The sequence below is a fragment of the Bubalus kerabau genome, chromosome 10 (assembly GCF_029407905.1).
Source record: "Bubalus kerabau isolate K-KA32 ecotype Philippines breed swamp buffalo chromosome 10, PCC_UOA_SB_1v2, whole genome shotgun sequence".
Classification (NCBI taxonomy): Eukaryota; Metazoa; Chordata; class Mammalia; order Artiodactyla; family Bovidae; genus Bubalus; species Bubalus kerabau.
The window spans coordinates 83,929,667-83,943,719 of NC_073633.1; the positions used below are offsets into that span (position 1 = coordinate 83,929,667).

The window sequence follows — 14,053 nt, forward strand, 5'->3', positions numbered from 1 at the left end:
AATATTTCGTTGTATGTATTGGGTTTTTATCCATTAACCCCCTTGGTTTGCAGGCCTTTGGACTTGGACTGGAATTATAACACTAGCTTTCCTGGATTTTTCTGAACGAACTTTTTGGCTAATCCAGTATACATCACTTTTATTTATCCATTCATCAAGGGATGGACTGTTGGATTGTTTCCATCTTTTGAGTATGAATGAATAATGCTGCAATTAATATTTGTTTACAAGTTTTTGCCTGGACATATGTTTTCACTGGGCTTCTCTGGTAGCTCAGCTGGTAAAGAATCCACCTTCAATTGACTCCGGTTCAGTTCCTGGGTCAGGAAGATCCCCTGGAGAAGGGATTGGCTACCCACTCCAGTATTCATGGGGTTTCCTAGTGGGTCATGTGGTAAAGAATCCTCCTGCAATGCGGGAGACCTGGGTTTGATCCCTGGGTTGGGAAGATCCCCTGGAGGAGGGCGTGGCAACCCACTCCAGAATTCTTGCCTGGAGAATCCCCAGGGACAGAGGAGCCCAGCAAGCTACAGGCCATGGGTTCGCAAAGAGTTGTACACAAATGAGCAACTAAACACAGCACATGTTTTCATTTCCCTTGGATTTATCCTCTCCTTTTAAGAAGAACAGAATTTAAATAATAGCAAAGACTCCTGGAAGTCTAGGCTGCTAAAAGTTATTTTGAGTATAACCTGTATTTATTGTTTTGATTAGACATAAAGGGAAGAAAAAATACAGTTCTGTGTCTTCAGAAACTTAAGAAACCAAATGCACACTTCTCACACTCATCACCTTGAGAACTCTTACACACAATTTTGCAAGTACTCACTGATATACTATTAACTGAATATACAGAGTCGTATTCAGAGGGGCATCAAGGAGAACCTATATCTTTAATGAAGTCTTGAAATAGATGATGGACATTTACTGATAGCAAAAGGAAAATGTCCAGGTTTAGGGAAGTCATTGCCGTAATCATGGCGGTAAGCATCCATTATACAAAAAGATTTGCTTAAAGGAGTCTAAATGGGCAATAATGAAAGTAAAAGTTAGCAAGATGTCCTTCTCTGTTATATGTATTCTTTGGGTGAAGTTGTTTGTATTAATATTTGATTGATATGACTCTCTTCTCTCTTTATCCAACATTTCCCTCCTTAGTCCTGATCATTAATGTACTCATTCATTGACTCAGTCATTCAGCAAGTACGAAGCACTGTGCTTGGTACTGGGGATACAGTGATGGGTGAGTTATGCTGTGAAAACAAGGAATTAACAACTTAATGAAGAAGTCAAGATATAATAGCTTCACAAACAACCAATGTAATGTGGAAAGTGTACCATAACAGATTTGTGTATAATCCCTCCAAACCATTCTATATCTTGTCACTAGGCACTTAAAAGTTCTATTAAAAAGTGCTATTCCTTAAAAGTTCCATTATCTCTGAAGAGATTTAAATGCTGCTGGGAGGTTAACTTGAAGTCATTACTTTGCTTAAAATCCTTCATTGGATTCCCATTTTCATAAGATTAAGTTTAAATTCCCTTGATCTTGCTTCTGTTGTCGAAAATGCCCCCCACTCTTCTACTTCGTTTGTACTTAAAACTTTAAAACTCAGTGTAGGTATCATCTCATCTAGGAAGATTTTATTGATGTTCCACAAATTGTTGATTAGGTGGTTTTTTTCCCTATTGTTGTTGTCACTAAGTCATGTCAGACTGTGCAACCTCATGGACTGTAGCATAACAGGCTCCTCTGTCCTCCACTATCTCCCAGAGTTTCCTCAAATTGATGTCTTTTGAGTTGGTAATGCTATCTAACCATCTCATCCTCTGCTGCCCCCTTCTTTTGTCTTCAGTCTTTCCCAGCATCAGGGTCTTTTCCAGTGAGTTGACTCTTCACATCAGGTGGCTAAAGTATTGGAGCCTCAGCAACAATCCTTCCAGTGAATATTCAGAGTTAATTTCCTTTAAGAATGAGGGGTTTGATCTCTTTGCTATCCAAAGCACTCTCAAGAGTTTTCTTGAGCACCACAATTTGAAAGCATCAATTCTTTGGCGCTCAGCCTTCTTAACAGACCAACTCTCAAATCTGTACATAACTACTGGAAAAGCCATAGGTTTGACTATATGGACCTTTGTTGGCAAAGTCATGTCTCTGCTTTATAATACTCTGTCTAAGTTTGCCATAGCTTTGGTTCTTTTGTGTATTCTTGCCATCTCATCTTAGTCTCTTCTGCTTCTGTTACATCTTTATCATTTCTGTCCTCTATCATGCCCATCCTTGCATGAAATGTTCCCTTGATATCCAACTTTCTTGAAGAAATCACTAATCTTACCCATTTTATTGTTTTCTTCTATTTCTTTGCATTGTTCATTTAAGAAGGCCTTCTTATCTCTCCTTTGCTATTCTCTGAAACTCGGCATTCAGCTGGGTATATCTTTCCCTTTCTCCTTTGTCTTCTACTTCTCTTCCTTCCTCAGCTATTGGCAAAGCCCTCTCAGACAACCACTTTGCCTTCTTATATTTCTTTTTCTTTGGAATGATTTTGGACACTGCCTCCTGTATATTGTTATGGACCTCCATCCACTCTGTCTAGTTACCTCCAATCATAAGGGATTTGTTTTAGGTCATACCTGAATGGCCTAGTAGTTTTCCCTGCTTTCTTCAATTTAAGCCTGAATTTTGCAGTAAGGAGCTCATGATCTGAGCTGATTTTTTCTGTATACCTCCCATATTACCCTGATGATATATTTTCATGGCCCATACTATCTTGTAGTCATATTTTTATTTTTCCATATTCTCCTTTCTCACATACACTGTTACATGTGAATTCCTTGAGGAAATCAGCCGGTCTTACTAGTATTTTTGTCCGCAGTGTCTAGCATATAGTAGGTTCCCAGTGTTTGATGATGAATGAATAAATTAATCAGTCAGTGAACTTTGTTTTCTTGTTTAGAGGCAGAAGACCAAAGACATGATATCTGAGCTGAAACTTAGGGGATACCTAAGATTCTCTAGGCACAGGAAAGGAGAAGGAAAAAAATATTCCTGTCCAAGGCAGCATTATTTGCAAAGGCATAGAAATAAGAAAAAGCCCACCATGTTTAAGATGCAGCAAATCATTCTTTATATCAGAAACTAGACACTTGTCAGAAATAAAACTCAATCTCAGTATAAACATTTTCCAAATTATGCTGGGCAAGCCTTACGCTAGCACTACAGAATTCTTAAAATAGGATCTGTGTATTATTTTGTAGCCTTGGGTAGATTTTGGCATTTAAATGACTCACTTATAGGATGTAGAGAACAGGGAACCTCCACCTACACCGTTGGTGAGAATGTAAATTGGTACAGCCACTGCAGAAAGCAGTATGAAAGTTTCACAGAAAACTAAAAATAGGACTACCATATAACCCAGCAATTCCACTCCTGGGTATGTATCCAAAAAAGCAAAAACAGTAATGAAAAAAGATACATGCACCCCAGTGTTCATGGCAACATTATTTATAATTGCCAAAATATGGAACCAATCTAAGTGTCCATCAACAGATGAATGGATAAAGACATTACACACACACACACACACACACACACACACACAATGGGCTGCTACTCATCCATAAAAAAAGTATAAAGTTTTGCCTTTTGCAGCAATGTGGATGGACTTAGAGGATATTATGCTAAGTGAAGGGGCTTTCCCAGTGGCTCAGTCAGTAAAGAATCGGCCTACAATGTAGGAGACCCCTGGGTCAGGAAGATCCCACGGAGAAGGGCGTGGCTACCCACTCCAGTATTCTTGCCTGGAGAATTTCATGGGCAGAGGAGCCTGGGAGGCTACAGTCCATGCAAAGAGTTGGACATGACAGAGCTAACACACACTATATATGCTAAGTGAAATAAGTCAGACAAGAAAGATACTGTATGATACCATTTATACATGGAATCTAAAATAAACCAGTAAATATAACAAAAAAGCAGCAGACTCACAGATGTAGAGAACAAACTAGAGGTTACTAGTAAGGAGAGGAAGGAAGGAAGGGGCAATACAGGGGTAAGGAAGTACAAGCTATTAGATATAAAATAAGCTACAAGCATATGTTGTACAACACAGGGGATATAGCCAATATTTTATAGTAACTACAAATGGAGTATAATCTTTAAAAGTTGCAAACCACTATATTCTATGCTTGTAATTGATATAACATTTACAGCAACTATATTTCAATAAATAAATAAACACACTAATTCCTTGTCATATGTACATCTCAATCTGTCATTATTATTTTATTCTCCTCAGATTTGCAGGCAATTTTTTAGTGTTTATGTGTATGGTAAAATGGGATTAAGGAGGGGCAATTATTACTGGAAACTTACATAACAGAATTTTTACTTTAGTTTCCAGAATCTAATTGCATCAAATTATGGTTGAGTAGACCCTATACCTTAGGAACCATCCAGAATGGAATTGCACAATCAGATATATGAGTAACTCAAGTATTAAAGGGAGAAATCAAGTCAGCTGATACGCTTTTCTCTAAATTGGCCATCAATGAGACCTTAGCTAACTTATGTTAAGCTGCTGCAGTAGCTAAGACTGTCAGTATCAACAGGCTTTCAAACTTAGCATACTAAGTGTTCAGCCTCTTTCTTCCTGGAATATAGAAGTAAAAAGAGTCTTGATGAGATTGTATCACTTCTCTTGAGCTACTGGCAAGGACCTAGGGAGGAAAAATACATGTGCTAACTGTTGATGACAGCCGTTCTGTATAGTTTTTGCGGCGGTGGTAACACATAAGACTTACCATTTTAATCATGTTTAACTGTACAGTTCAGTGACACTAAAGACATTTACGTTGTTCTGCAACTGTCACTACCTTCCATCTCCAAAACTATTTCATCACCCGAAACTGAAACTACGTACTCGTTAAAAAAATAACTTCTTATTCTTCCCTTTTCCCAGCCCATGACAACCACCATTCTACTTTTTGATAACTATAATTTTGAATACTCTAATTACCTCAAAAAAGTGAAATCATATGATGTTTGGCCTTTTGTGGCTGGCTTGTTTCAGCTATTTTCACTTATTTCATAATCCCTTCAAGTTTCATCCATATGTGTATGGATAACATATGTAAGAATTTCTTTCTTTTTTAAGGCTGAATAATATTCCTATATGTATGTACCACATTTTGTTTACCCCTTCATCTGTCAGTGGATACTTGGGTTACTTCCACTTTTTGACTATTGTGAATAATGCCACTATAAAAATAGGCACACAAATATCTGTTCAAGTTTCTGCTACTACTTCTTTTGAATATGTACCTAGAAGTGAAATTGCTGGACTATATAGTAATTCTATCTTTAATTTTTTGAGGACTCACCTTGTCGCTTCTTTAAATGTTAGACAGAGGAAGATCAGTGTGTGAAGGGTATGTAGCTATTGCCATTGTAGTAATGATTGAAGTTCTAAGATCTAAATTTTGGTCCTGTCTTAGCCATCTGTAAAATATGTGATCTTGGGTAGGTTACCCTGTTTAAACTTCTCTTAATTCACCTCTAAAATGAATATAATAATGCTTTACTAGATTTTTTTAAGAATTAAATGAAATTATATATGTGATATTACTTGGTAATTTATAAAATGCTGTATAAACATTTACTAGATAAACTAGATCAGCTGCCAGAAAAACAGCCCTGGTGCTATCTTTGATTATTAAATACTATTACTGAGTTATTCAAATCCCAGAAAAGTTATTCTCTTGGGATCTGTACTGGTGTCACACTTCCATTTTCATTCACCACACTGGATAGAATAGTTTCAGATAAGGAGCTAACCCAAGTAGTTTATTTTGACCCTAAGCAGATGCCATAGGATCCACTACCAGAGGCTGCCTTATAGCTTCAGGTTCATTTGGAAGTTAATGTTGTATATGTGTATACAAATAAGGCCCTCTAGTCCCACCAGTCCCACCACTTCCCTGGTCTTACAAAGTATGGTCCATAGCTCAGGATAGCTCTAGAATAGTTTCAACCTCCTGAAGGTACCTACAGCTAGTTCTCCCAATTCAGGTGTCACTTCCTTAAAAAGTGTCAATATCACTATCACTATGGATCAGAGTACAAAATTTAAAATCCGTCTGTACTTACTTCTTTGTCCTGGGTTCTGGAAACCAGAGGACCCAAAGTAGCTAAGAATGACAAAGCTAAAAACAAAAGACAGACCAAAAAAACCTCACCTATCCAGCTCTGGAAACAATAGAATTTTCTAAACCTATACAAACATGTGTAAATCAAGTTGTATATTACCTATAGTCTTTGGAGGGAAGTTTGATTTTTTTCCCTTCCTCTTCTTCCTTCTCTGCTGCTAAGTCACTTCAGTCATGTCCGACTCTGTGCTACTGCATAGACGGCAGCCCACCAGGCTCCCCCGTCCCTGGGATTCTCCAGGCAAGAACACTGGAGTGGGTTGCCATGTCCTTCTCCAATGCATGAAAGTGAAAAGTGAAAGCGAAGTCACTCAGTCGTATCCAACTCTTAGCGACCTGCTGCTGCTGCTGCTGCTGCTGCTAAGTCACTTCAGTCATGTCCGACTCTGTGCTACTGCATAGACAGCAGCCCACCAGGCTCCTCTGTCCCTGGGATTCTCCAGGCAAGAACACTGGAGTGGGTTGCCATTTCCTTCTCCAAGGCATGAAAGTGAAAAATGAAAGGGAAGTCGCTCAGTCGTGTCCGACTCTTTGCGACCATGGACTGCAGCCTACCAGGCTCCTCCGTCCATGGGATTTTCCAGGCAAGAGTACTGGAGTGGGGTGCCATCGTTATTATATTACTTCTTGAATAGCAATAGTAATGATAATAATAAGGGCAGATTCTGACGAGAGGATTTAAGTAATTGGTCGTGACTCTTGAAACTTTTATTCTTATTGGCATGAAATCAAACTCCTGGGAGCTCGCCAAAGATGCTTGTCATCCAGAGTATGAATAGTGGTTTGAATAGTCACTTCACACAATACATTACTGATGCTCTTCTTCTAGTCACTGCTTTTTTAAGTTAATAAAGTCAAATTTTTGGCTAAAGTTAAATAGAATGCTAAGGAAGCTCCTTTCTTTACTTTTCTCTTCTAAAAGAAAAAAATTATAAAAATTACATGTGATCATTGTAAAAATTTGGAAACTTTCAGAAAAGTATAGCATAGGGTATAAAAGTATATATAATTCTAACATATGACAGTAAACAAATACTTTCTATTTTCATGTATGTCCTTCCCATTTTTTTCTATTGATCTATACACATATATCTTAACATAGTTAAGATTATACTTTACATGTATAGTTCTACATGTTTTAAAATGCATATTATAAGAATTTTCTTGTGTCAGTGAATATTCTTTATAAAACACAAATATTGTATAATATTTTGTCATAAGGATACATCACTGTTTAAATTTCTGTACTGTTAATCTTTTTATTTCTTTCCATTTCTCACTAATGTAAGCAACTCTTAAATAAACACATACAGGAAGACTTGTCCATTTTCTTAGAGTGAAATTACTGGGTCAATGACTATGACTATTTAAGAACTTACTTTTTAAAGAAAATCATCTTTGAGTTGTTAAAGGGTTTATGACACATCAACTTGAACACATCTTTGATAACTGTGTAGCTACTCGTATTCAAATAACCCCTACGAGCGTTACTATTCATTGACTGATCTGATCTTTCACTTCAGACACTAGGATGCAGCTCTTCCCTCTGTCACCTGTTCCTTGGAATAGAAATCAGGAGATCTGACTGAGCCCTCATACAACCCTTGTCAGACAAGTACTTATGTCCATCATCTTTAGGACCTCCTATTTAACCCACTGCACTCAACATCCATATTTTCCTTTTTTTCTCTTACAGATGGAATGGGGCGAGTCCTTGCTCAAGATGTATATGCAAAAGACAACCTACCCCCTTTCCCAGCATCAGTAAAAGATGGCTATGCTGTCCGAGGTAAATATTTTGGTTTTCTTGAATATCAACATACTCACATTGGTTTTGGGGGGTTTGTTGGCTTGTTTTGCTTTGTTTTTAGTGTTCTGTTTTTAGATTTTTGGCTCAGCCCAGGTACCTAATGACTGTTACATCTGTTTCCCCCTTGGTTGTCAAAATTCATACACAGATAACAATATTAACCTACACCTGTATATTTTCTGGCACAATCTTGAGTAAAACTTCAGAGAAAATACTGTAGTTACTTGAAAATTCTTACAGATAACTATGTAGAGATTGATAAAGATATTGTGCCATAATTCTTTGGGCCTCTACATATACCAGATAGCAGACAGTCTTAGTCTGAAGTTTTCCAAATGTTTTCTAGTGGAAAACATCTATAGGTCCAGGGAAGACAGGCAAACTCCCACCATGGGATAAAGTGGGCCAGTTTTTTTCTTTTGCTTTAAATTCAAACATCAATAAGAGCTTCATAGAAAGCAAGTGTGAAGGAAACCTCTAAATCCCTAGAAGGTCCTATATTTCAGAGCTCCAAAGGTCCAGATTGTACCAGCAGTTCATGCCTTCAGAATTGCCTGGGATGGCATAAAGCTCAAAAGCAAAATCATTTGCCTCCCTAAAGTCCAATTTAAGAAAACACAAAATGAAAATGCAACTGAATTGCTTAGAAACTAATATCAGTTATATTGTATTGGCTGACATCATTGAAGAAATGTTTAAAAACATTTCCCAGTTTATCAGAGCTGTTAAGAATGCCAGTTCCTTTCTAATGATCATTTATGGAGTCCCTTACTTGACTGTCTTCATTTTTTATTTTTTTTTATACTGTATCTAACCATTAAAATATTTTCCTCTTTCTTGTGATTAAATATATTCACTGATCCCCTCAATGTTGCATCACCAACTCTTAGGAGTATCTTTCTGTGTTGGAGACAGTAGAACAAATGGTTAAAGTTATGGACTTAAGCAAAGAAAGTGATCTGGGCTCTTGTACCAGTTCCATCTGTGTAACTTTAAGCAAATCAGTTCAACTTTTTGAGCCTTGGTTTTCTTGTCTATAAAACTGTGATAATTATAACCATACTTATCCCAACAGGTTATTGTGAGCACTAAGTGGGACTGTAGAAAGTCTTAAAGTATCTGGCATTAAAAAAAAAGCTCTCAATGTTTTTAATGTTTAATAATAGTACCTATTATTATCAATCATATTTACTTAAGCCATCTCTGAAAAAAGGATAACATTATCTGAACTGTTATTCTCACAAAACAATGGAGAGGTTAATTCCTCCTAGTATATTCTTTCTCACGAAGCTATCTTAAATGCACCTAACTTAGCTTGATCTCACTAAATTAGTTGTTTTCATTGTCCAGTCACTAAGTCGTGTATGACTCTTTACAACCGCATGGACTGCAACATGCCAGGCTTCCCTGTCCTCGACTATCTCCCGAATTTGTTCAAGTTCATGTCCACTGAGTCGATGATGTTATCTAAATTACAGCTGAAAACAAATAACAAATACGCATTGCCTTCTTTGTTTTCTAAGTTCATTTCTTCTATAATGTTGATTAAGATGAATATTGTTCAGAAAGAAATTATTTTAGTATTCTGATAGCCTCATTGACTCTTCTTTGTTATTCCCTCTAAAACTTCTGTCTGAACTTTTAATTGGTAGCCATATTGGATTGTTCTGAAATGGAAAAGAATTCTTACTTCCAGAGTAGAACAAACAACTACACCAGATGAAACATCAAAGGGACAAGAAAGTCTATTTTTTTTTACATACTCAGTAATATAAAGTAGGAGAAAGTGAGGAGGTAAATAATATGAGACAGAATTATTCCAAAACAGAATGTTGTTCTGTGATTTTTACATAAGGTAGCAGCAGCTCAATATAAAACTATTGCTTTTAGTGTTTTTAGTTAGCCCACATGAACAATGAAAGAGCCTTTCTGCAACTGTAGAATCTATCAAAGAAATGTGTATATAAAATTATCGTTTAGACTATCATAGTCTATTGTTTTAAAGTGGTGGTGTTTTTAGTTATTTCACACATGTACACAAACACACAGAGACATTTAAAATGGCATCTCACAGTGTAAAAGGTTCAACAGACAAGCTGCCATGCAGCTAATTCACATTATTTCTTTCCTGCGAAGTATTGCTAGTTCTCTAAGATATGGAACATATAACAGAAAACCATCGTGGAAATGGTTACATTTCAAAGTTGGAATGGTTAGTTAATTATGATCAACATCACAATTAAGGCAGCAAAGGTTCTCAGTGGACCAAAAGGCATGGTCTAAGTCTTTTCTGTGCTGTAACACCACCCTAGGCTGTGTTTTGGTGAAGAGCAGCCTTGAGGCTGCTGTTGTGGGTCTCTACCACTCTACTTCCTGTACCTCTTCTCTCCACCCTGTGCTCCTTTACTCCCATTCCTTCCTCCCCACTCCCTTTATTCTCCCTGTTTTTCTTCTCCTCTGCCTTTGCCTTAGGCCTTCCAGTAATAACCCGTGGCACCTGTGAACATTGCTAACCCTCTAGGTGTAAAGAGGTTCCTAACTTGCTCTGGATCACTAAGCATTAGCCAGTATCCTTCAGAAACATGTGGGATAAAACTCCAAACCAGTTGGAGGATCTCTTGCTTTAAGGTATGTGGGTTGAAAAATCAAGACAGTAACAAGTAGCTAAAGAAATAGGAACAGCTTTTAAAGAATAAGAAAGAATAGAATATAAAGAAGACAGGAATTAAGCGATGATGATGTAAACTAATACATCTAAAACTACATTCAGGAGGAGGAGGGAGTGAATTTGAAAGATATAAGCAGAGAAAATGAAAATAGCATTTACCAGCTAGAAGCAATACAATAGTTTTATTCATGTTTTTGAAGAGTTATTTCTCCCTTCACACTGATTAAGCTAATCATCTTCTTGATGCATTCACAGCCTCCTGTAGAGATGTGGGTGCCCATTGTCTCACAATTGCTTCTTAATTTGTTAATAAAGGCAAAGATATCTCAATACCAAGTTCACTGTCTTGAAAATGTTCAATTTGAAAGACTTATCGCTTCAGAATTAGTTTAGGTATCATTTAGGCAAAGGAAAAATTATAAACAAGCCTATAATTATTTTAAAAACCATGTGCAACAAACAATTCTGGAAAATTAAGAGAAATCTTTGCATTTTATGTTAATAATTTTTTTTACATGCTGATTAAATGCATGCTTATGCAAATATAGAAAATCAAAAAGAACATTTTAATATTACCCATTATCTCACTGTCTAGCTGCTATTAACATCTATGTACTTCCTCCCAGTAGGTTAAAGTACATACTAAAATTCGGTATAACCTTTTTAATTTTGAGCTATTTCTTATTCTGTCACAAAAGTCATGTTTAAGTGTTTCTGTTTTGCCCAGTTAAGTCCTGTTTGGCCGTAGCTGGTTCTCCAATTCACTTGACAGCCTTTAGTCTTCCACCGTAGGACACTTTGGATGAAGAAGAGAGCCTTATGATATAGGAGCACTACTCAAGTGAGCCCAGAGATAATTTGAAATAATTAATTTTAGTTAATTCCAAAAAGCTTAAAATAATATATTTAAGGAAATAATATATCTTTTCCCAATACTAACAATATATGGGCATTTTTCTCCTGGAAGATGATGCTAAAGAATATGAAATGCCTTCTAATTCATCTGTTCTACTCCTTGCCTGCTTTCCAGGCAGCAGATTTAAAAATCCCAAACAATTCACCAGATTTAATCCCTCAGTATAAGTGCAGCAAGTACTGATCCTGTCGTGTTAGTCTCATCATCTACCTTTACCACCACTCCAAACTCTTTCTATAATGTTAATTTTAGTATACACAGAAATACTATTACCCTGTTTCCTATCCACCAGTCTTAGTTTGGTTCCATAGTTAGAGTAAACAAAATCATAGTCCCTCTGCCTTATTCCTCCATTGAAGATACTTCCTAGGACCTCTGAAAGTTATGCTCTCTCTCTGGCCTCCATTTATCCAACCCTAATGTGGAAACAATGAGACTTTTGTTACTGAAAATAAGTGAATAGCTATAAGAGATTTAAAGAGAGCTCCCACGTGACTAGAAAATTAAAATGAGGGATAATTCTAGGGCAAATAGCCTTAGGATGATCATTTTCTGTATATTGTCACGTTGAATAGTTATCTAATGCTATCAATTTTATATCAAATGATATAATCAGATATCTTCAAATAAAGAGGTGAACAAGACTTAAAGTGTTTCCACATTAAAAAGGTGGAAGCAGCTTCAGGGTCTAGCATTAAGCTTTATAAATTGCTTACACAGTGCATTTGCTGTAAGGACTTGGTTTATATTGCTTTTATCACTTCCTTCAAATTAAATTATACAGTTGCAAAACATAAAAGAAAAGCTATTAACCGAAATGCCAGAATTGAGGCGGGGGGGTGGCAGTGGAAAGAGTCTAAGCCTTTACAGAAATCCTTGCAATCCATCCATTGTTTCTAATGGCATACTGTGGCTTATTTAGTTTCTTTCTTTCCAAGCTTTAGGTTCATCTGCCACTGTACCTCCACTTCTGCCCCCTCCCACCCAAGCTGGTAGAATTCATCTTGAGAATGGCAACCTTTTTCTTTTTTTTTTTTTTTTTTACATATCTCTTTAATAGGTTTTTAAAATAAGTATCAACAAGTTAGGTAGATTGATCATTACTTTTCTGCCTTTATAATAAATAATGAGCCTTGTTGGTATAAAATCAGAACTTCTGTTGTAGTTCACTAATTTTTTTATTTAAGTTTTCTATTAGTCTGAATTTATCTGGATTCCGTCCAGTCTTACAGTGCTCTGCTTCTCAAAAAGGATAGTCCCTGAACCAGCTGCATAAACATCAGCTTGTTAGAAATGTAGAACCTCAGGACCTATCCCAGCCTACTGAATCAGAACCTGTATTTTAACAAGCTCTCTAAGTGATTTCTATGTACATTAAGAGTTGAGAAGCACTGTTAAAAGGGAAATGGTAAAAATGACTCCTCCATTGGTATCAGGGACTTTCTATAATGTTGGTTGACTAAACCTTCCTTAGCCAACAACAGAGAGGCATAGTTCCCAGGTGGAAGTTTTCAGAGGAAAGTGGAGAACCTAGTTAAAGTGAGACATATTCTCTCCCCAGTTAGTGTACCATCCTTGGTAACAAAGCATCTTGCTTCTTTCACTTAAAGACTGCTTCAGATGTTGGCTTCCCTGACACTCTATACCAGCTTGGCCCCACGTTATCTCTAGCCACTCATTATATAATGACATTTGCTTGGAGCACTTGTGCAGAACATTGAGATGAGTGTTTTGAGTGTATGTGTATTAGAATGTGTGAAGAGGGAAACAGGAAAACAAGAGGAGGACTGAAGAGCAGACAATTTCAAAAAAAGAAATATAGGAAGTGATCCTTACCTCAAAAGAGCTTATTATCTAGCTGAAGAGATAAAATACACATGTTTATAAAATTATTTAAGAAAATTTACAAAGCACAATACTAATGCATACAAGACAGTTTACAAACTTCCTGCCTAAGTATTAGGGAAACGCAAAGTTCAATTCTTTATTTTAACAAGTATTTACTGAGCATCAATGACAAGCTTAGCACTATGTTAGACATAACCTAAGTTATATGGAATTGATGAGAGCAATCTTTCTAAACATTCTAAAGATGGTAAATGTTGACTCACATTTTAAAGAAAATAATATACCATGAACCAGCAGAAAAAGGAAGGCATTCAAAATACAGCATTTTGTATTAGAAAATATTTATTGTTTTGTTCATGGGTTCATTTTTCTAAAAAGATTCTTAGGAGCCACACTCATTCATTTCTTTCACTTGCGAATACTTCATATATTGAACATTGAATACCTATTTTTCAGCAGGTACCAGGAACTTCCCTGAGACAAATAAGCAAATGATTACAAATACATTAAGAAACCGTAATTAGAGTTACTTCAGGAATACACTGGGGAAACAAAAGAGAAAGGGGAAGGAAGTCAGATATGACTTCCTAGAGAAGATGACACT

General features: G+C 36.5%; 1 protein-coding gene across 8 annotated transcripts in view; it reads left to right on the top strand.

The window, feature by feature from the left end:
* Positions 1-14,053, top strand: part of GPHN (gephyrin) — a 526,998-nt gene that overhangs the window by 430,451 nt on the left and 82,494 nt on the right. For all 8 annotated transcript variants that reach the window (XM_055538377.1, XM_055538378.1, XM_055538379.1 and 5 more), the window contains one exon: positions 7,904-7,996. In XM_055538377.1, coding sequence (XP_055394352.1) covers positions 7,904-7,996 — 93 coding nt within the window. The remainder of the gene's footprint in view (positions 1-7,903; positions 7,997-14,053) is intronic.